The sequence below is a fragment of the Leuciscus leuciscus genome (genome assembly GCF_965113295.1).
Source record: "Leuciscus leuciscus genome assembly, chromosome: 23".
Classification (NCBI taxonomy): Eukaryota; Metazoa; Chordata; class Actinopteri; order Cypriniformes; family Leuciscidae; genus Leuciscus; species Leuciscus leuciscus.
The window spans coordinates 1,667,771-1,692,234 of record NC_138747.1 but is presented as its reverse complement, the minus strand read 5'-3'; the positions used below and the strand labels follow the sequence as shown (position 1 = coordinate 1,692,234).

The 24,464-nt window shown below is 37.5% G+C and overlaps 1 protein-coding gene and 1 long non-coding RNA gene across 4 annotated transcripts in view; one reads left to right on the top strand and one right to left on the bottom strand.

Annotated features, from left to right (window-relative positions):
- sptbn1 (spectrin, beta, non-erythrocytic 1) overlaps positions 1-24,464 on the top strand; it is a 109,421-nt gene that overhangs the window by 72,728 nt on the left and 12,229 nt on the right. For all 3 annotated transcript variants that reach the window (XM_082155721.1, XM_082155722.1, XM_082155723.1), the window contains 18 exons: positions 1,738-2,040; positions 4,065-4,218; positions 5,181-6,051; positions 6,902-7,039; positions 8,138-8,894; positions 9,229-9,431; positions 10,501-10,591; positions 11,000-11,146; positions 12,253-12,516; positions 13,819-14,043; positions 14,196-14,285; positions 15,946-16,224; positions 17,330-17,460; positions 18,752-18,956; positions 20,563-20,937; positions 22,447-22,691; positions 23,810-23,948; positions 24,022-24,106. In XM_082155721.1, the coding sequence (XP_082011847.1) occupies positions 1,738-2,040; positions 4,065-4,218; positions 5,181-6,051; positions 6,902-7,039; positions 8,138-8,894; positions 9,229-9,431; positions 10,501-10,591; positions 11,000-11,146; positions 12,253-12,516; positions 13,819-14,043; positions 14,196-14,285; positions 15,946-16,224; positions 17,330-17,460; positions 18,752-18,956; positions 20,563-20,937; positions 22,447-22,691; positions 23,810-23,948; positions 24,022-24,106 (4,702 nt within the window). The remainder of the gene's footprint in view (positions 1-1,737; positions 2,041-4,064; positions 4,219-5,180; positions 6,052-6,901; positions 7,040-8,137; positions 8,895-9,228; positions 9,432-10,500; positions 10,592-10,999; positions 11,147-12,252; positions 12,517-13,818; positions 14,044-14,195; positions 14,286-15,945; positions 16,225-17,329; positions 17,461-18,751; positions 18,957-20,562; positions 20,938-22,446; positions 22,692-23,809; positions 23,949-24,021; positions 24,107-24,464) is intronic.
- The window catches only part of LOC309488047, a 17,832-nt gene continuing 4,866 nt past the window's right edge, over positions 11,499-24,464 (bottom strand). The window contains exon 2 of the long non-coding RNA XR_014201995.1: positions 11,499-11,664. This is a non-coding gene — a long non-coding RNA (uncharacterized lncRNA). The remainder of the gene's footprint in view (positions 11,665-24,464) is intronic.

Sequence of the window (24,464 nt, the reverse complement as noted above, 5' to 3'; positions counted from 1 at the left end):
GGTGCTTTGCAATGTTATTCCAGCACTGATTTCAAACGATTTTGTGCCCCCTGGTGGTGAAAGATTTTATTTAATATTTATACATTTACATTTTATTTATATATTTCTGAACTGTGCTATGATATTATAATATAAATATATATATATATATATATATATATATATATATATATATATATATATAAACAATGTTTATTTATATTATTATGAATTATTATTATGTTATTACTTATTGTACATTTATATTATTATTTATATTTATTATATTTATTTATTTATTATATTTATTTATTCTTTTGTAATGAAAATTAAGGCTTTAAATTAGCTAATTTTAATAATGTACATTATATATATATATATTTGAAAAACATTGTTTACTTATATTTTAGTATTTTCTGTGAGTTGTGTTCTTATTATAAATTTATATTATTTATATAATATTTATGACAACAAATATATAAATATAAAATTTTACTATATTTTTGAACTATGTTATGATATTAAGATATTTAATTATAATGTATTTAATGAACAATGTTTATTTATATTTTAATATTTATTATGAGTTATTATATTTTATTACTTATTGTACATTTATATTATTATTTATATATTTTTTACTAAAATAATGGCTTTAGTTTAAATCATAATTTCATAATGTGGTATAAATACATTATGTATATACAGTATATATATATATTTATTTATTTTTGTTGAAAAAAAAGTTTATTTATATTATGTTAATAATTATTATGAATTATTATGTTCTTATTATAAATGTACATTATTATTTATATTATGTTTATGAAAACAAAAGCTCTAAATGAACGATCTCTGCTTCCTCTAAACATACATGAACCAAACTATAATTTTACTACATTTCTGAACAATGTTATGAAAGATATTTAATTATAATATATTTAAAAAAGAAAGTTTATTTTTATTTGAATATTTATTATAAATTATTATGTTATTATTACTTATTAGACATTTATTTTATTATTTATATTATGTTTTATGCAAATAAAAATAAATTAGCATTTTTCATAATTTTGCCACAGAAAATCTCTGCTTCCTCTAAACACACATGAGCCAAATAATAATCATACTTCTGAACTGTTATGAAAGATAGTTTGTAGAAATTTGTCTTTTTCTTGATTTAATATACAGTTTGTGTAAAAACAACTTGGTGTTCGCAGCCATATATACAATATATAATTTTTTTTTTTTTTTTTTAAGTTTATTTTTGAAGGTTTTTTTTTTTTTTTTTTTTAAACAAATACGGAACAAAAATAGATATAAAAAAAAGAAAAGAAAAAAAAAGTGTACCCAAAACAGTCTTATAAGATAAAGAGTGATTTTTTACATATTAACATGTTTTTGTACATTTGACATCTCTGAAATTTACAGATGTATAATCTTAGATTAATAATTAAAAAAAACCAGATCAGACAAACATGAATCGCAGGTCATAGGAGGTTATTGCTTATGGGACTGTTTATACACATGGGATTGTGCAATATACTTTCTACAGCTTATTTTCTATGTCTTCCCACTATGTTGAGTTGTATGTTGTGTGTTACTTTTACTTAGTGTTTTATATTGTGCTTGTGTGTTGATTTTACCACAAGAAGTTGCACTTAAGAATTTCATTGTAAGTGCAATGACAATAAAGGCATTCAGTTCAATTCAATTAAACTAGTGTCTTTTCCTAACATTCCCGTTTCTTTTCTGCAGGACAATTTCGGATTCGACCTCCAGGCGGTCGAGGCAGCGACTAAAAAGCACGAAGCGATCGAGACTGACATCGCGGCGTACGAGGAGCGCGTTCAGGCGGTGGTGTCCGTGGCCAGAGAACTGGAGGCCGAGAACTACCACGACATCAAGCGCATCGCGGCACGCAAAGATAACGTCCTGCGACTGTGGGAGTATCTCCTGGAGCTGCTCAAAGCTCGCAGACAGAGGCTGGAGATGAACCTCGGCCTGCAGCGCGTCTTCCAGGAGATGCTCTACATCATGGACTGGATGGATGAAATGAAGGTGAGAGAGATGAACATCTACAAAAAACAAGGAACTCCCGCACACTACCAGTACTTGCAAATGAGTATCAAAATTTTATCAGTCTCACGACCTAACTAAGACATGGACATGTCTGTCAATCGAAGTTTTACACTGTTTTACGGTAGGGGGCGCTATTGCACAACTTCTGAAAGAGTACATAATCTCTGGATCAAAACACAGGCGAAAAAGAAGCAGAAACAAGCGATAGAAGCATTGCATACGCACATGTTAAATAATAGGGCTGGGTAAAAAATATCGATTTCTCGATTTTAATCAATTCTCATTTTTACGAACCGATATCGATTCTTAAAATCCCAAGAATCGATGAGTCATCCTGTTTTCAGTTGATGAATGAATGTAACATTGTAGCGCATCCCATCCAATAAATCTCAATAATCTTTGTGCTTTGTTACTATTGATATGAAACAAAGTCTCAGATTTCAAATTACGTCCATTTTCTTACGAAATTCAAAAACATAAATGCCGTTATGTCACTGTGGCGTGAGATCGCTCTGGCTCAGCTCTAGAGAAGCACATGATCTTCTCTTCCGCCTTAATAACACCAGTTACAGCGCGAGATAAACTTGAATGAGCATCTGAAAGTGTGTTAAAGATAGAGTACAACTTATCGAAATCCGTATCATGTGACATGGAATCGCCCAATCAGTGTTTCAACCGTGGAAAGACGTCAGTAAAACAGCTTGTAAACAATGTCATGTAACGTCACATTTACCTCCGAAAAACCATATCCAGTGACCATAAACTCGTCAGTCAGCGAGAAAAATTAACTCTAGAGAGGAGCATTTTGCTAAATATATGCACCATATTACATATTCATTATAATTTTTTATGTTCTTCAATTTTTAATGCATGTCTGAATAAATCTGGCAGGGTTTTATGACAGCCACCATTTGTTATAAATGTTTATATTTCATTTAACTTTATTATTATAAAAATAAATAAAAGTGTAATTTAACTGTTTGTATACAAATCAGTTCAATATTATACCTTCAATATTATAGTAGGCTAATGAAGCCTATAGGCTACCACTGACTCCCATAGTTTACAGCATTAGTTAAGAGATTTGTTTTCCTTGAGAAAATTTGTCATGTATTGAACCTGATATCCAAAATAATCAATATTGAATCGAATCAAAATCGAAATTGAATCGAATTGCAAGCTTGTGAATCGAAATCGAATCGAATTGTGAAATTTGTGTCAATACCCAGCCCTATAAAACAATGTGATCATAGAACATTCAACATCATACAAATCAAAACTGCCGAAAGTTGCAGAATGAAATGTCGACCCCAATATTGCATGTTCAGATATTGCATTTTTTATATATTGTATTGCAGATATCATTAATGTCAATATTTTAATGTACAACAATTCGAGAATTTAGTCTGATTCACAGGGGAATCATAATGCCAAATCCTGACTGAGACAGGCGGAGCTGGGGAGGGAGGAGGGTAATTCAGTCCTGAGAAGTGCGAGAGCTGTTGATTACACTGAAGGAGCTTATATGTGACCAATTATTTTAAACTGAGATTTATGCACCATCTGAAAGCTGAATAAATAAGCTTTCCATTGATGTATGATACAACTACTGGAATCTGAGGGTGCAAAAAAATGAAAACATTGAGAAAATCTCCTTTAATGTTGTGCATTTATGATCACGATTGTGCAGCATTCACTCACACAAATACATGTTTTATATATTTACGGTAGGAAATTTACTAAATATCTTCATGGAACATGATCTTTACTTAATATCCTCATGATTTTTTGGCATAAAAGAAAAATCGATAATTTTAACCCATACACTGTATTGTTGGCTATTGCCACAGATATACCCATGCGACTCGTGACATATATGTCACATATATGAATACAGTGATAGGTAGACGTGGATCAGCTGAGAGTCACTGATGAGAGCTTGACTAACGTGAACTGCCAGAACTGACTTTCATATCCTGATGATGGTCCGCTGTTCTCCGCAGATGCTGCTGCTGTCTCAGGATTATGGGAAGCACTTGCTGGGGGTGGAAGATCTTCTTCAGAAACACGCGCTGGTGGAGGCCGACATCGGCATTCAGGCCGACCGCGTCAAAGCCGTCAACGCCAACGCCCAGAGGTTCGCCGTGGATGAGGAGGGTGAGAACGGCTCTCTCGTTTTGAGAACATGTGACGTTTGGTTTAGTGTCTTTATGCCATCAGGAACTTACTTTAGTGTGACGGATGCTTTTTAAATAATGCATGATATTCATACGTAGAAATCAATTTATACTTATTCTATTGACATTTACATTCACATTTATGCTTTTAGCAGACGCTTTTAATTTACAGGGATTTACAAAAGACGAGACAAAAAAAAATTATGTATTTCAGAATAAAATAAAAATAGGGAGTCCAGGTCGAGTCCAGACGGCTCATTTATTATAGTGGGAGAAATTTTTTTTTGTGAGTTTATGATATTTTATGACTCTTTTTATGATTCATTAGTGATTCCTGGTGAAAGACCAGCAGGTTCAGATTCAGATTGCTGGAGCGGGTTTTGCCAGGTTCCCACGGTCATTGAAAACCTGGAAATAAAGGGAATTTAAGAACTGATTTCTAGGCCAGGAAAAAATCAGGGAAATGTAATAAATTTTATAGAAGTCTGGATATGCTCTAAATGGAGTTAAATCCTCGTTTGAGCCACAATCAAATCTCAGCACAGTTTATTTCCATGATCCACTTTAGACATTCTACTAACTATGAGTAACTCTGCAACTACATGTCAACTAACTCTCATTATAGTATTAGTAGTTTGTTAGGTTTGGGTTTATAGAATAAGTTCACATACTTGAAAAGTTACTTATAGTTTGTAGATATAAGTCTCTCTCTCTCTCTCTCTCTCTCTCTCTCTCTCCTTTTATGTACCTTTTAATGCTTTTTGACCCTCAAAAAGGTACATATGTGTACCTTGAGGTCCAATAATAAGCCCTATTAGTGTAGATTGTACCTTGGGGGACAGAAATGGACTCCTACTGTACCCCTATTTCTGACAGTGTATTGTAAAAAGCGCTATATAAATAAAGCTGACTTGACTTGACCTTCTCTCCATCCCTCTTCAGGCTACAAACCCTGTGACCCTCAGGTCATCCGAGACCGCGTGTCCCACATGGAGTTCTGCTACCAGGAGCTGACCCAGTTAGCATCCGAGCGTCGCGCACGCCTCGAAGAATCCCGGCGTTTGTGGAAGTTCTTCTGGGAAATGGCCGAGGAAGAGGGTTGGATTCGGGAGAAAGAGCAGATCCTTTCCTCAGACGACTGTGGGAAGGATTTAACCGGCGCTGTCCGCCTATTGAGTCAACATCGTGCTCTCGAAGACGAGATGAGCGGGCGCTCGGGACACCTCCAGAACACGGTCCGCGAGGGACAAACGATGGCCGACGCCGGGCACTTCGGCGAAGCTAAGATCCGTGAGCGTATCGCGGATGTTCAAGCGCAATGGGCCGCTCTGGAACAGCTGGCGTTGGTGAGGAAAACCCGATTGGAAGAAGCTTGTAGCCTTCATCAGTTCCAGGTTGACGCTGACGACGTGGACACCTGGACTTTAGACGCGCTTCGGATCGTCTCCACCTCAGATGTTGGCCATGATGAGTTTTCAACTCAAGCTTTGGTTAGGAAACACAAAGACGCGTCGACCGAGGTGGCTAGTTATCGTCCGGTGATCGACGCTCTCCACGAACAGGCTCAGTCTCTTCCTCCCGAGCAGGCGAAGGCGGAGAACGTTAGCGAGCGGCTAGCGGGCATTGAGGAACGCTACAGAGAGGTTTCGGAGTTGACCCGGCTGAGGAAACAGGCCTTGCAAGACGCCCTGGCGCTCTATAAGATGTTTAGCGAGGCGGATGCGTGTGAACTCTGGATCGATGAGAAGGAGCAGTGGCTCAACAGCATGGAGATCCCAGAGAAACTGGAGGACCTTGAGGTCATTCAGCACAGGTGAGAGGTCAAGTCTGTGGACACTATCATACACTCAGCGCGGAGCAAGTGTTTTTTGCTAGATTCAGCCCGACGCAGTTATCATTTTCACGTCTTTCGCTACGTTATTTAAATAGCAAATGCATTTGCTCATTTGTCCTGTCGTTAAACTAGCAAAAGTGGATTCAGACACGCCCTAAGTGAACTTGCGCCGAGCGCTTTAGACCATGCGCTTAGATCGTTAAAATAGGGGCCCTGTATCTTTGTGACCGTATTCATCACACCAGTTGGGGTTTGCGGCATGTTTTGCGCCATCACTTTGAATAATGTACTGAACAATGCGGCGTTTGCATGTACAGTAAATGATTCTTAGTGAATTCCACCAGAATGTTAGAAACTTTCAAGGTAATAGAATGAATCAGGAGTTTGTTTTGCACTCACAAAACCGGTAACCGTAGTCATATTAACCGGATAACGGTTAGCCCGCCGTCTGCCAAATGTTGAGCTACATGAGTAAAGTTTGTCATGACAAACAATGATTTTTAAGCAGTTTTATGTTTAAATTAGTTTTAAAATCTTAAAACCAATTTTAAAAGCTTGAATTTTGAAGCAGTTTTATGTTTAAATTAGTTTTAAAAGCTTAAAACCATTTTAAGTTTAAAGTAGTTTAAAAATCTACTTTAATCTGAAGAGGTTTTAAAAGTTTGAAGCTGTTTTAAGTTTAAGCCGTTATGAAAGCGCAAAGTTTTAAAGGTTTTTTAAGACCATTCAGTCTCTCAGACAAGACAGATCATTCAAATGCTACTCAGTTGCTAGGATGATGATACGCTGATGATTGTGTGATGATGAAAATGATTTCTTTGCGTTCCAGGTTTGAGAGTCTGGAGCCTGAAATGAATAACCAGGCCTCACGTGTGGCTGTGGTCAATCAGATCGCCAGGCAGCTGATACACAACGGACACCCGAGCGAGAAAGACATCAAAGCCCAACAAGACAAACTCAACACCAGGCAAGTCACAGCACTTTATGTTTCTGCCAAATGTAGTTTGTGTAGAAAGCAGAGCTAGTATAGCCGGTCACCAGAACATGTCACTGGATGCTGGGGAAAAACTAACTGCGATTTGTCTGATAAAAATGCTATTTATATAGATATATATAAAAATGCTGATTGTTTTTTAAAAATCATAGGGCTTTATATATGCATTCTGCCTCTGTTTGGATGTACAGATGTAGCAGAAAACATCTGGATCATGTTTGCATTTTATTTTCTGTCGCCGGTCATAATTGAAATTATTACTAATCAACATTAGGCATAACATAATGTCATACATGTGAATATCAGCTGCGAATTGAACAGATAGTTGTAACCTGGCTCAGAGGAAGATATGTCTTTGTTGCAGCTTTTATAGTGATAATGCAAGACTTCTTCAAAAGTAAAAATGCAATGAAATGCACTATTTTTGGGATCTGCACTCTAAAATTAGTTAGAAACAAGTATTGGATTTAATACAGCTAATATGATGCAGGGTGGCATAGGATACGTATTTTTGTCTTGTTTTCTATAAAAAAATATATTCAAAAATCTTAAATCAGTATAGATATACTTGACAAGAAAAATAAACTTAATTCAAAGGGAAAATAAGATTATTTATTCTCAGCCTACTGACAAATATTTCTTGTTTTAAGAAGTCTTGCTTCTCAAGTAAATGTATCTTGATTTAAGAATGTTCAGATATTTGTATTGGAAAACAAGACATTTAGTGCCCTATGATGTGGAATTCGCGGGTGTAATTGCGAAATTCAGTCATAAAAATCAAAGGTCTTCACGGCAACCCGTCAAAATAAAAGTTTGGTTTAACTTCAAGAAATTGTGACTGAAATACATTTAATAATAATAATAATAATTATCATATTGCAATAACAAAAATTATTTTTCTCACCCCACTGACAGATATTTCTTGTTTTAATCACAAACTGGCAGTGTATCAGTAATCTTGCTTCTCAAGTAAATTTATCTTGTTTTGAGAATATTCATATATTTGTAGTGGAAAACGAGGCTTTGTATTGCAGTGCATGTGTTTAAATGCAGCCTGATGCTCATCCGCAGGTGGAGTCAGTTCCGCGACCTGGTGGACCAGAAGAAAGAGTCCCTGAACTCCGCCTTGGGCGTGCAGAACTACCACCTCGACTGCAACGAGACCAAATCCTGGATCCGTGAGAAGACAAAAGTCATCGAGTCCACTCAGGAGCTGGGAAACGACCTGACCGGCGTAATGGCCCTGCAACGCAAACTCACCGGCATGGAGCGCGACCTGGCCGCCATCGAAGCCAAACTGGGAGATCTCCGCGGCGAAGCGGATCGTTTGGCCGGAGAACATCCCGACCAGGCCAAAGCCATCACAGGACGACTAGCGGAAATCACCTCGGTTTGGGAAGAGATGAAAGAAACCCTTCGAAACCGAGAGGAATCTCTTGGGGAAGCCAGTAAACTCCAGCAGTTCCTTCGTGAACTGGACGATTTCCAGTCGTGGCTTTCCCGAACGCAAACAGCCATCGCGTCCGAAGACATGCCGAACACGCTAGCCGAGGCGGAGAAGCTTCTAGCCCAGCACGAAGGCATCAAGAATGAGATTAACAACTATGAAGAGGACTATCAGAAGATGCGGGACATGGGTGAGATGGTGACGCAGGGACAGACTGATGCCCAGTACATGTTCCTGAGGCAGAGGCTCCAGGCTCTGGACACTGGGTGGAACGAGCTTCACAAGATGTGGGAGAACCGGCAGAACCTTCTGTCACAGTCTCACGCCTATCAGATCTTCCTCAGAGACACCAAACAAGCCGAGGCCTTCCTCAACAACCAGGTGATCTATCTATCTATCTATCTATCTATCTATCTATCTATCTATCCATCCATCCATCCATCCATCCATCCATCCATCCATCCATCCATCCATCCATCCATCCATCCATCCATCCATCCATCCATCCATCCATCCATCCATCCATCCATCCATCCATCCATCCTTTTATCGTCCTATCTATCTATCTATCTATCTATCTATCTATCTATCTATCTATCTATCTATCAGAATTAAACATTCCTTAAGACATTTTCAAACTCAGAAACACCACTTCATAAATCAAGTCTTGAAAGGTCTTGCTGATATTTGATGTAGTTCTGCTGTGTCTCTGTAGGAGTATGTTCTGGCCCATACGGAGATGCCCACCACCCTGGAAGGGGCGGAAGCTGCCATTAAGAAGCAGGAGGACTTCATGACCACGATGGACGCCAATGAAGACAAGATCAACAGTGTGGTGGAGGCCGGCAGGAGACTGGCCAGCGATGGGAACATCAATGCCGACCGCATCCAGGAGAGAGCGACCTCCATCGACGACCGGTAACGGGACACATGCCATTAAGTGCCTAAAGTAGTGTTGTCAAAAGTACGGCTTTCGGTACCACACAAAAAATGTGGAATCGAGTGGAATCGTAAACTCCTCTGATTGGCCATTGTGTTCACGCGCTCATCGGATATGTCTGTGATTGGCTACAGTGGTCAGGTGTCTGTCAGTTCTGACTTGGTAACGGAGTCGGTACTTGTGACAACACTACCTTAAAGTGAATAGGAATTAGGGCTGCACGATTAATCACAATTTCCATGTAATCGCACTTAAACTGATTTGGCTTATCGTGATTTTGAAATCGCAAAGGCTGAGATTATTGTTATACGCAGCTTGTCGTTGATGATCGGCTCTGTGAACGCTTCTCCGTCTGAAAGCACAGAGTTTGAGTCACTTATAACGTGCATTTGAAAAAGCATGTGTGTGTGTGAGACGCCCTCTGGTGTTCAGATGGATATGTGGTGTGTGTGTGTGTGTGTGTTAGACGCGCTCTGGTGTTCAGATGGATATGTGGTGTGTGTGTGTGTGTGTTAGACGCGCTCTGGTGTTCAGATGGATATGTGGTGTGTGTGTGTGTGTGTGTGTTAGACGCGCTCTGGTGTTCAGATGGATATGTGGTGTGTGTGTGTGTTAGACGCGCTCTGGTGTTCAGATGGATATGTGGTGTGTGTGTGTGTGTGTTAGACGCCCTCTGGTGTTCAGATGGATATGTGGTGTGTGTGTGTGTGTGTTAGACGCCCTCTGGTGTTCAGATGGATATGTGGTGTGTGTGTGTGTGTGTGTGTGTTAGATGCCTTCTGTTGTTCAGATGGATATGTGGTGTGTGTGTGTGTGTTAGACGCCCTCTGGTGTTCAGATGGATATGTGGTGCGTGTGTGTGCGCGGTGTGTGTGTGTGAGCGCCCTCTGGTGTTCAGATGGAGCATTTACTACCGATCAGCCGCTGCACTGACACATAATCACAGTCTTTGCCAAATCTTGTGCGGTTTCATTGCGATTAATCGTGCAGCTCTAATCGGAATAGTAGATAAAAGGGTAGGACTGACCTTCGCCCTTTGACCTGCAGGCATAAGAAGAACCGTGAGGCGGCTGTGGAGCTTCTCATGAGGTTGAAGGACAACAGAGACTTGCAGAAGTTCTTGCAGGACTGCCAGGAGGTGAGCTCAAACACAAGGCAAAGCCCAGAGAAACACATCTTAACTAAACCAACTCCAACCTACTTTACCCACTTTAGAAGACTGGCAATTTATGGAGAAGATGGAGGGAATTTGTGGACCAAGAGAATTAGTAATTATATAATAGATGTCATCATATGTTATTGTTATATGTATGTATGTGTGTGTGTGTGTGTGTGTGTGTGTGTGTGTGTGTGTGTGTGTGTGTGTGTGTGTGTGTGTTTTCTCTTCAGTGGCAACTCTTTTTGTTTGGGTTCCGTTGCCATAACAAATTCATTTTGAAATTCAAAGGAAGTCGGCTGGATTAAATGCATCCTCCATGACTCCTATAAAGACAAATAATAAAGGAAGTACATGTTAACTTGACTTCTTTTACCCCCCTCTGTGAAGCTGTCCCTGTGGATCAATGAGAAGATGTTGACGGCACAGGACATGTCCTACGATGAAGCTCGAAACCTGCACAGCAAATGGCTCAAACACCAGGCCTTCATGGCCGAACTGCAGTCCAACAAAGAGTGGCTGGACAAAATCGAGAAGGTCAGTTATCAATGCATTTAATTCATTAGCACTCACGTTACGTCATTAAATGTGCTGATTTTTTTCAATTTTAGTATGGGTTTATCTCACAAAGCCTCACAGAATAAATCTATCTTCTTATACAGTCAAACCAAAAATTATTCAGACACCAGATATAATTTTTTATATTTTGTTTACTAGTGTGTGCAGGACACTATAGTTCATTTATGTAAGTGAGGAGAGCAAAATAAAGTAAACTGTGACATATTGCACCCAAACATTCTTCATACAGTAACAATTTGGGACCAAAAATGATTCATAACTTTGACCTGATCATGTTTTGCTGAAGTGTTTTTTCTTTAATTGCTAATGCTCTTTTTACACACAGACTGAACACAATGAAGCATTGCTTGGTGATTGGTTGAGCTAAACTGGTATTATCTAATTGTGTAGTTAAATTTAACAGCTGACAGATATTCAACATAATTCATGTGTGAGACAGTCTAACAGAAGGACGGACAAAACCAGTCAAATATCAACTGAGTTCGTCATATTTTATTACCATTTTCTAAACTATAGCGAATAAACTGTGATAATGTGAGAAATGTTGAATACATTTTTGTTTGACTGTATATCTACTTTTTCCTGATATAACAAAAATAAAATAAGTGCTTTACTACACAAAGTCCTTAATCCTGCCTTGCATTCCATATCTCTTCCATATTGATTTATTGATTTATGTTGCATTGTGTGTCAATATTTTATCTAATTTGAATATATATTTGGGTAGCACTTTATTTTAGTGTCCTTGTTACATATGTTACATGTACTTACCATAGTAATAACAATAAATTATGCATAATTACATGCAACTAACCCTCAACCAAATCCTAATCCTACCCTAACTCTATAGTAAGTACATGTTGCTAATTAATATTACTCAGTACTTAAATATATGATTACATTGTAACAATGACACCGTAAAATAAAGTGTAACCAAATATTGTCTGTGTGCAGAAGACATCATGCATTCCATTTTGATTTATGTTGCAGTGCAAAGTATTGTGTGTCAATATTTGATCTAATTTGAAGTGATTATCATATAAATATTGTCTGTGTGTGTGCAGGACGGGAAGCAGCTGGTCTCGGAGAAGCCGGAGACAGACGCTGTCGTGAAGGAGAAGCTGGCGGCGCTGCAGAAGATGTGGACCGAACTGGAAACCACAACTCAGACTAAAGCCCAGTGTCTGTTTGACGCCAACAAGGCCGAGCTCTTCACGCAGAGCTGTGCTGATCTGGACAAATGGCTGGTGGGTCTGGAGGGTGAGGTCCAATCCGACGACTACGGCAAAGACCTGACCAGCGTCAGCATCCTTCTCAAGAAACAACAGGTTTGAGATGACTTCATTTAATCCATTTTTCAGAAATCAAGACCCGTTCTCAACAAGGACGATAACGATAAAGATATAGTTTAAAAGTCCCCCTGTAGTCCATCACTGTATCCCTTAAAACTCATCTTTGATCACCAAAATTACATATTTAAACTTTTTTTTTTTCCTTCATGCCGTAAAATATCTTGAATGTAACTCGACACCCTTGCCTCATTTAGTATGCGTGGTTCTATGAATATGCAAATGAGCCCCGCCTCCACTCACTCACTCAGCTCAGAGATCCACTGGTTGACGATCACACGTACAGAACATACAGAGTTGGTAGTATTATTTAATGTGTTTTTTTATTATAATAACAACTTTAGTAAAAGTAAAATAAAATATGTCAAGTAAAAATATAATAAATACGTAATATAGTACACACATATTTAGCTAAATACTCTCTATAGCTCTTTTTTTCTAGCCAACTAACGTGCTATAGCCTATATTATGGTCATTAAATGGCTTTCCTGAGGTTAATGTTATGTGACATAATTGTTCTCCAGATGTTTTATTGACCTCTTTCTGCGGATGAAAAACATTGATTGATCGATATCATGTATGAGGAATATACAGTACAGGCCAAAAGTTTGGACACATTACTATTTTTAATGTTTTTGAAAGAAGTTTCTTCTGCTCATCAAGCCTGCATTTATTTGATCAAAAATACAGAAAAAAAAAGTAATATTGTGATATATTATTACAATTTAAAATAATTGGTTTTCAATTTATTATACTTTAAATGATCATTTATTTCTGTGATGCAAAGCTGAATTTTCAGCATCATTACTCCAGTCTATCACATGATCCTTTAGAAATCATTCTAATATTCTGATTTATTATGAGTGTTGGACACAGTTCTGCTGCCTAATATATTTGATGAATAAAAGGTTAAAAAGAACTGCATTTATTCAAAATAAAATAAAAATTTCTAATAATATAAATCTTCTTTGCTATCACTTTTTATCAATTTAACACATCCTTAGTGAATAAAAGTATTGATTTATTTCAAAAAAAGAAAGAAAAAAAATTACTGACCCCAAATTAGTGACCAGTAGTGTATATTGTTTTTACAAAAGATTTCTATTTTTAGAAATTTGACAGCCAATCAGAATCCATCCTGCTTTAAAGAGCTTGAGAATGTATAATTACACTGTAACAATGACACCTTAAAATAAAGTGTAACCGTAAGTACATCGTACTCAAAGCCACTTAATATAAAGTGGGACCGAAAATCATGTTTTGAACTCTTTGTTGGTCCAGATCTTGGAGAACCAGGTGGAGGTGCGTCAGAGAGAGGTGGAGGAGCTTCAGTCTCAAGCTCATGTTCTGAGACAGGAGGGGAAAGACACGGACGAGGTGGATGGACGTAGAGTCGAGGTGGAGCAGAAGTTTAAGGAGCTGCTGGATCCGCTATTGAAGAGGAAGAACTTCCTCATGGCGTCGCGTGAGATCCACCAGTTCAACCGCGACGTGGAGGACGAGATTGTACGTTTGCGTTTTAAATAGGGGGAACACTTTACAATTAGGTTACATTAACTAGTGTTAACTAATGAACCTTATTGTAAAGTGTCACCAGAATATGTGTGTGAATGTTCACCTGCTTTACTGCAGATGTTTAACGCGTAGTTTCTCGACAGCTTTGGGTTGAGGAAAGGATGCCTATTGCTACGTCAACAGACCATGGCAACAACTTACAGACGGTTCAGCTACTCATCAAGAAGAACCAGGTAATGTGTTTAGAGTTAGCTGATATATACAAACAAACACACACACATTCAAATAGCAATTCTGGCGCAATTCAACACACACTTTACACCTGCCGTTAGCGGTGTAGCAATGCCCTCGTGTCATGATTCAACACATATCACGGGATTGAACTCACGATACGAGATAATTGCGATACTCATAGACATATGATAAAAGGTTAACAAAAAATTAACTGTTGATTAAAATGCTAAATTTGGTTTTACATTGTGTGTGTAAATGAATAGTCTTGGACAATAGAGACGCCAGAATAACAATATTCATGATTCTGAAGCTGAAAAACAGAATTATTTTAGATGAATATGCTTGAACTCTTTCACTGACTAGATATATTTAAAATAATGCATACGCCAGTTTTTACTACATTAGACATTTGGCATTATCAGGACCCACAAATATTCCCGCATTATATTCAATATTATATATAGTAGTTTAATGTAGTACTACTGACACTAAAACTCTGTAAACTTGATTTTTTTTTTCTCACACAGTAATTTTTATTTTGGGTGAACTATACACAATACATATTGTCACTATCCACGATATTGTTGCATTTTTGCACTGTCAAAATAATGCCGTTTCGCATCGACACGCGTAAACAATCAAAAAAAAAATCTATATTATGAATTTTTAAGGTAGTTTGTTGAGGTCAATTTGTAGAGAAAGACTACACGCCTGTGCACATATATATTCAAACGCGCATACGTATAGACTAAACCTATAGACTGAGGAGATGTTTTATTCTTAGATTATTATTATTATTATAAATTGTGTACTACACTTTGGTCAACTTCGGTTGTTTTTAAATTGTGCTTTAAAAATAAACATTATATTATATTGTATTGTAAACATGTAATACGCATGTGCACGCCGTCAGTGTTTTCACAGATTCACGTTTTTGAAGTTTGCGCGGAGATAGTTTTTTTTTGCTTCTTTTTTAAAAAAAATTTTTTTACGCCTGCACCTTTGAACCTATTCCAAGGTTTGCGTTCTCGATCCGCTAAACAATGTTGTTGTGTGAATGAACAGCCGGAGCGCATTAAAGGGATAGTTCACCCAAAAATGAAAATTTTGTCATCATTTACTCTCCCTCAAGTTGTTCCAAACCTGTATGATTTCCTTTCTTCTGCTAAACACAAAAGAAGATATTTTAAAGAAGGTTGGTAATTAAACAGTTGCTGGTCCCCATTTACTTCCATAGTATTTTTTTTTTCCTACTATGGAAGTCAATGGGGTCCATCAGTCATTTGGTTACCGACTTTCTTCAAAATATCTTCTTTTGTGTTCAGCAGAAGAAAGAAAGTCATACAGGTTTGAAACAACTTGAGGGAGAGTAAATGATGACCGAATTTTCATTTTTGGGTGAACTATCCCTTTAAGAGTTTTCTGTTAGAACGGTGTCGTGTTAGCAGCCGCTAAGTTAATAACTAATGCAACGGAAGTGAATCAATTAATAACTTTGATTGACAATAACTTTATTCTAGAGCTGCTGTAAAGCCTAAACAATCTGTTACTGTAATCTCCTGTTATCACTGTAAAGCTGCTGTGAAACAGTCTATATTGTTAAAAGCGCTGTATAAATGAAGCTGACTTGACTATGATACATTGTGACACCGCACACAGACACTACAGAAGGAGATCCAGGGCCATCAGCCTCGCTGTGATGATATATTCGAGCGCAGCCAGAGTATCCTGAAGGCCGACAGCCCGAACGTGGAGTCGATCCGGTCCCGTCTGTCGGATCTGCAGGAGCTGTGGAGTCTGATCATCCAGGAGACAGAGAAACGCCACTCCAGACTCGAGGAGGCCCATAAAGCACAGCAGTATTACTTCGACGCGGCCGAAGCCGAAGCCTGGATGAGCGAGCAGGAGCTCTACATGATGTCTGAGGAGAAGGCCAAGGTTTGTGCAAGAGTTATGTTCTCGTGAATGTGAGCTAAATAGTGTGTGTAGATATCATTAATGTTAATGTGCATTGAGATATTTTTTGCATTTAAGGTGTGACTAAAGGCAAAACCATTGTTTTTTCATTAAACTATTTTCATACTACTGGAAAGAAAACATCCAAAATGTTTGAGTCAGAAATCTCCACTTCAGCAGATTTACATGCACCAAATTTATCAGTTTTAATCATACATACACTAACAGTCAGAAGTTTTGGATCGGTAAGATTTTTTATGTTTTTAAAAGAAGTCTCTTCTGCTCACCAAGGCTGCATTTATTTGATTAAAAATACACACAAAAAATACAGTAATATTGTTAAATATTATGACAATGTAAAATAGCTGTTTTCTATTTATTTATTTTTAGAATTATGAAATTATTTAAAAAAAGATAATTTTTTATAATTTCATAATTAAATTGAAATTAATGATTGAATATTTGAATATTTGAAAATTGAATATTAATTATGATTTTTATATAAAACAGGACCATACCATAATAAGGCAGATTTTTAAAAAGAAAAATAGCAACAACATTATGTAATGTATAACATGTATAAAATAACATTTCCAAAAGATGATGAGGATGACAAAAAAATAAAGTTAAATGTCCAGAAAGTTACACAGTTACATTGTTCCTTGTAATATAATCGGGCGAAGACAAGGTTCCAAAGCATCCAGATATGGGGTCCAGACTTTGTAAAACTGGCCTTTTTTCCATGTCTGTTTTCTATTTGAATATATTTTAAAATGTAATTTATTCCTGTGATCAAACCTGAATTTTCAGCATCATTACTCCAGTCTTCAGTGTCACATGATCCTTCAGAAATCATTCTAATATGATGATTTGCTGCTCAAAAAACATTCATTATTATGATCAATGTTGAAAACAATCGTGTACAATTTCTTTTCAGGATTGTTTGATGAATAGAAAGTTCAAAAGAACAGCATTAACTTGAAATAGAATCGTTTGCCCTATTCACCTGTGGTTTCTTGCCAACATTAGCTTGGTTTGATATTTTGTTTACTCCTGTTCTGAAGTGTTGTCTCGCTGTTGTTCCCAGGATGAGCAGAGTTCAGTGGCCATGCTGAAGAAGCACCAGATCTTGGAGCAGGCGGTGGAGGATTACGCTGAGACTGTGCACCAACTGTCCAAGACCAGCCGAGGCCTTGTGGCCGCCAACCACCCCGAGAGGTGCAGAACACTTACCGTTCACACTCACAACACACTTCATCTGAATCTGGATCTCAGTTTTGACTCTGATATTGACTTTGACTCTCACTTTAAAACTTATGGATCTGAATTTGAATGTAAATCTAAATCTGATTTTGGCTCCGGCTCTAAAACGGACTTTGATTCTAAATCTGGATCTGGTTTTTCAGATTTTATGATTCTGAAACGGACATTTGTTTGATTTAAAAATAAATTCTAAACCTGTATAGGGATTTGAATTATGGGGCTCTGAAACTGACATTGAGTCTAGATTTAAACTGATTTTTACTCTAAAACTAACTTCCACTTCCAATTTTTGATTTTAATTCAAAAATTTTATCTAAATTTGCTCATGATTACAATTCTGAAACTGGTTTTTAAACTATATCTGGATTTTAATCTTAATATGATTTATTCTGGCTCTGAAACTGAGCTTCAGATTTTGAAGCTTTTGATTCTAACAACAAATTTTCATTTTTGATTTTGATTCTAAATTTGAATCTAAATCTGCTTTTGACTACAATCCTGAAACTGATTCTAAAACTTAATCTGGATTTTAACCTTAATTTGATTTGATTACGGCTCTCAAACAGATTTTGACTTTGATTCTAAATCTGGATTTGATTGTTAATCTAATTTTGACTCTGACTCTAAAACTAACTTTGACTTTCATTTTTAATTGTGATTCTAAATCTGAATCTAAATCTTATTGTGTCTGTATTGCTGAAACTAACATTAATACTAATCTAAATCTAGATAATATGTTAATCTGATTTGATTTTGACTCTAAAATGGACTTTGAATCTAAATCTAAATTTGTCTGATTCTAAATCCATATTCGAATGTTAATCTTATTTTAACTCTGATTCTAAAACTGACTTTGAATTTGATTCTAACTGTGACTTTGATTATAAATCTTGATTTGAATATTAATCTGATTTTAACTCTGACTCTAAAACTGACTTTGAATTTCATTCTAAATCTGGATTAGAATCTGATTTTGACTCTGACTCTAAAACCTACTTTGAATTTGATTCTGAATCTTTATCTGAATATGATTTTGACTGTGACTTTGATTATAAATCTTGATTTGAATATTAATCTGATTTTAACTCTGACTCTAAAACTGACTCTGAATCTGATTCCAAATTTGATTTGAAACTAATCTGAATTAGACTTAAACTCTCACATTTTGTACTTCGAATCAGAGACCGTCTCTTGAAATCTCTTGATCTGGAAATGAACCCTGACTTTGTGTGTGTCTGTGCCGTAGTGAGAGGATCGGCATGCGTCAATCACAGGTGGATAAGCTTTACGCTGGACTGAAGGACCTATCAGAGGAGAGGAGAGGAAAACTTGAGGAAAGGTTTAGGCTCTTCACGCTGAACCGAGAAGTGGATGATCTGGAGCAGTGGATCGCCGAGAGAGAAGTGGTGGCTGGATCTCACGAGCTCGGACAAGACTACGAACACGTCACTGTGAGTCCCAGTTCTAGCACCTCTATGTCCAGCATATTCTTGCAGTTATTAATAATAATAATACATTTAATTTTCACTTAAAGGGGTCATGACATGAAGGGGTCGTGATCCAGGAAGCCATTAAAATAAACCATCCACAGGCCGTCAGCCGTTAAGATACCAAAGGGCAGTGGGCAATGATGCAATGATGTAAAACTATTGGTCGATGTCTTGCTCTGGAGGCGGGCATATGCAAATGTTTTTCTCTCTGTGACGTCACAGAAGCTTGCAGGATGTTTTAATGGTTCAAAGGCCTCTTATGTGTCAAAAGATCAATTTTATTTCTCATGTCATGACCCCTCTAAAGTAATGAACAGATCAGATGTATGGCATAGTCACGAACCAGAAATGAAATAAGCTTTTAGTGTAAAAAAAAAAAAAAAAAGTTTGTTGTGTAGGACTGAATGGTAATCAAACTATAGCCACAATTTTAGCAAATAAGTGTGGGTGATCATCACATAACCTAATTTATATTCATGAATGGTGCAGTGCAGCATGTAAATAAGGGTATAGGTCCTTGCACACTGAGTCCGAAATTACGTTTTTTCCGTATTCGTCATTCTGTGGCTCTAAGTTGTCAAAACACCTCTCTAAATGCTTGCTCCGGATGCGAATAATGCAGAAAATCAAACCCGATCCGAATTTTTTTATGACGGACGAATGTTTCGGAGGCAGTGTGTAAATGTGATTGACACAACGCGAAGTCGTATTTATTTTTTAACGTGCGAAAACTTCAGACGAGAATTTCGGACTCTGTGTGCAAGGACTTTAAATGTTGTAAATGTAAAAAAAAAAATCAGTTCTGGCAGGTCATGCTAGTCAAGCTCTCATCAGTGACTCTCAGCTGATCCACGTCTACCTATAGGAATACGACGCCTACCACTGTATAGACCTTATGTAGCTCCGCCCCTTTTCAGCGCTGCGCTCGTTGTCTTTTGACGGTCTGTATTTTCACAGCGATCTTGCGTATTTATGAATGAACGGCTCGTTTTAAAATCTTCCCGGTCGACTGACATTTGTTTAGACATCTGCTTTAACATTACAGTCCTCATGATAACTTTAGTTAACTTTACATTAAATAAATCCACTTCAAAAGCTAATTACTCCTGGACAGCAACGCCATAGAAATATATAGAGCGGCCGCAAAAACGAAAGTTCAAAGACAATATTCTAAAGATGGCGGCGCCCTCGTTTCTCTGGCGCATAAGGTCTATACAGTACATATAAAAGCTCCTTCAGTATTATCAACAGCTCTCGCGTTTCTCAGGAGCGAATTACCCTCCTCCTTCCCCAGCTCCACCTGTCTCAGTCAGGATTTGAATCAGACTAAAATTCTCTAATTATGTTGTACATTAAAATTAATTAATGATATCTGCAATGCATTAATGCCGGTTCTGCTCTGTTGCCCCTAAGGGGGGTTATTGCTGTTCTTATCCATGCTAGGCTGCCCAGAACAGAACCATACCGCCAATCCAAACTGTATGCTAATTGTCAATCGTATTTGACGATAGTGGTCCTGACAGAAATGATCTTATAATAAATGTATTTGTCTTCCTCTCTACTTCAGATGCTGCAGGAACGCTTCCGTGAATTTGCGCGGGACACCGGAAACATCGGTCAGGAGCGCGTGGACGGTGTGAACCGCATGGCGGACGAGCTGATCAACGCTGGCCACGCCGACGCCGCGACTGTGGCCGAGTGGAAGGACGGTCTGAACGAGGCCTGGGCCGATCTGCTGGAGCTCATCGACACACGCACGCAGATTCTCGCCGCATCCTACGAGCTGCACAAGTTCTACCACGACGCCAAGGAGATCCTGGGCCGAATCCTGGACAAGCATAAGAAGCTTCCGGAAGAGCTGGGCCGAGACCAGAACACGGTGGAAACCTTGCAGAGGATGCACACCACGTTTGAGCACGACATCCAAGCACTCGGGACGCAGGTGCGTCGGTCAGATACATAAACACACACAGATATTAGTACGAAAAATCATTTTGGGCTAGAATGAATTGTAAACATTCTGTTCTCAGTAAAATTGCATAATATGGATCTTGATTCATGCATCACTGATATCTGAAGGTGAACTTATGAGATTAATATTGCACGACAAAGAAGTACATTAACCAGTTTTATTGGTTAAATGCACTTTATTAATGGATCACAACATGTTGTCTTTTGAAATCTCAGACTTTGTCCGCATCATTTTTTTATCATCAAACCTTTAAAGGCCCACAGAAATCAAAATTTACGTTTTTTAGCTTTAGTATGAATATGTTAGCCTTAAGGTTATGAATAAGCTGAATATGCATATGAATATGAAACAAAATTCGCATTTAGGAGATACAAGCATTCAAAACTTACAGTCTCTCACTTCCGCTAAAATGGATCACGAATTTTTATGACGTCACCACATCTCATCACATCTTCTGTCCAATCAAATGCTCACTAGAATCTAAAACTCCGCCCCCTATGCTATAAATACCACCTGGCTAACGGGACCGTTGACACGTCACGGAGCAATGTGTGTCGGAGATGTGTGTTCGGATGCTCCAACGCTTGAGTTTTATTCCATCTTCCAACTGAACGTTGGCTAGGGATTAAATGGCTAGAATTTATTCACAACTCTACTATTGAATATGTATCATCAGCGCTCGGATTCGCTTCCATGGTGCTGTCAAGTACGACTCGCAGTCTGTGAGGTAAACCAACCGCTATTGGCTATTTGAAAAGGGGGAGGAGCCATTCAACATGTCCCGCCTTAGCTTCCTGTTTTAGTGGAATGTACGTCAACGCATCAAACAAAGCCAAGGAACTTCAGAGGGCCTTTAATCTTCAAATGTTGTGCATCCAGCATTTCTGCAACATGTATCCAGTGTTGCCAGATCAGGTTTGATGATTGGCTGCGTTTAAAGGGGTGGTATAATGCCACTGAGATAACAGTCTCTGTTGTGCAGTAGAGTGTGTACGTGAAGTTTTAGCTCAAAATACCCCACAGATAATTTTTTATAGCATGTTAAAATTGTCCTTTTTTGAGGTTGAGCAAAATTTTTTCGTTTTGTGTGTGTCTCTTTAAATGCAAATGAGCTGCTGCTCCCGGCGCAGAGGGTGGAGCTTCAACAGCTCGTTCTTAACAGAGCCATATAGAGCCCTGTGCAAGGCGTAAATTTTGGGGTTGGTGATGTCACTAACCCGAGAGGAATGTGGTGTAGTTCCTAACAGCCGTTTGTTGTAGTCCTTAAAAAACGATTTCTTTAAAAGCAAATATCTCCCTTTGCTTTGAACTTTGAGCGTTGTAACTTTGCAGATGTTGTTTATGCTCAAACAGCAACATTACACACTAACTACAGTTAGAAAAGTGAACTCATAATCAACCCTGGTCACCGTAGTGTTGCCCGATCAGGATGATGATCGTCTGTGTGTCGCTCACTGCTGCCCCTGCTGGTGTCCTCAGGTCCGGCAGCTTCAGGAAGATGCGGTGCGCCTGCAGTCCGCATACGCCGGAGATAAAGCCGACGACATCCAGCGGCGCGAGGGCGAGGTGTTGGAGGCCTGGAGGAGTCTCCTGGAAGCCTGCGAGGGCCGGCGCGCTCGACTGCTCGACACCGGGGACAAGTTCCGCTTCTTCAGTTTAGTGCGGGACCTCATGCTCTGGATGGAGGACGTCATACGCCTGATCGAGACTCAGGAGAAGCCCAGGTGTGTGTGTGTGTGTGTGTGTGTGTGACGATTACACAGTTACAATGTGACAACCTCATTTTGTGAGTGACATTTCAATAAAAAACTTTTCTCTTTGGACATTTTGGACTCTTTGGAAGTATTGTATTTCAGTGTTACGGTTAGTTTATGGTAATTAGAACTAAGTTATATAATATTTTTAAAAAATATGATATTTTAATAATTTTCATGCTTTATTATTTATATCTCAATATTTATGTTTGCTCTTCAGTGGCTTCACATATGATTTTTGAAAAAAAAGAGTCTGGACATCACTTGGCCACTACTGTAAACATTTAGAATTGTATTTATTATATATTTCTGTTATATACATTTTCATTATTATAATATATACACACACATTATTTATTGTGTGTGTATATATGTATATATATATTTATTTATACATTTTTTGCTGATATGTGCTGATATTATACAATAAATAAATAAAATAAATTATTCTTTACTATTGAAATAAAAAAAAAGTAATGTCAAAAACTTTAATGCAGTGTTATGATTTTTATGATAATTAGGACTGAATGATTTAGCTAAAATTATATCTAAATTATTTTAGTATTAATGTATTTGCTCTTCGGTGACTCAAATATATGATTTTTTGTTTATTCATAATAAATTACATTAGATTGGAGTCAGTGTTGTGCAGGTACAAGTACAACTTATTAAATATAAAATAAAATAAATATTTAATTAATACTGTATATTAAAATTATCTATATGTATACAGTAGTGGCCAAAAGTGATGTCCAGCCAATTTGATTCAAATTTGTTAAAGATTTTGTAAGCATATTGCGTAGTTGTGCTTGGAGTGTATCGTTTTATGTATGCTAATAACTCAATGAAACATGGCAGATTATTGGCCAGAAAAATACTTTTTTTCTTTTTCTTTCTCAAGCTTCATAGGAATTATATTTGGCTAGATTTAATCACAGTAACAGAAATGGGAAGGTTTAAGATAGCTAGTGTGTGTGTATGTCTAGATGTTGATGTCTAGTGTGTGTTTAACAGAATGTTGGAGCTTCTGTGTGTGTGTTTGGATGTTCCTGATGAGTCTGGAGGTTTTAATCTGCTCTTTTCTTCAGGGATGTTTCATCTGTGGAGCTTCTCATGAACAACCACCAGGGCATCAAGGCTGAAATCGATGCCCGTAACGACAGCTTCACGGCCTGCATCGAGCTGGGCAAATCTCTGCTGGCACGCAAACACTACGCATCAGAGGAGGTGTGTATCCATACATCAGGAGATCTTTAGATGATCTCCTTCCAGTGCTTCATGTACATTTACTGTCCCACAGATTAAAGAGAAGTTGCTGCAGTTGACGGATAAGAGGAAAGATATGATTGACAAGTGGGAGGACCGATGGGAGTGGCTTAGACTGAGTGAGTATGAGAGGAAATGACTCAAAATGTGATGAACCTTTAGAAATTAGTTTCCCCTGCTTTAGATTAATTAGCATAAAACTGATAACATTTTATTATAAGTAAATAAATATGTTAAATATTTATTATTTTAGTAAAATAATTACGTTTAATAAATTAATATTAATATACAGATATGATATAATATATTAATATGAATAATATATTTATATTAATATATTAAATGTATTATGTCAGAATAAAATTTAATAAATAAATTCAAGATTAAGATTAGTATAAAACTACTATAAATAAATATAACTTAATATAAATAATTAATTTATAATTAAATTAAATACATGTAATATATTAATATTAG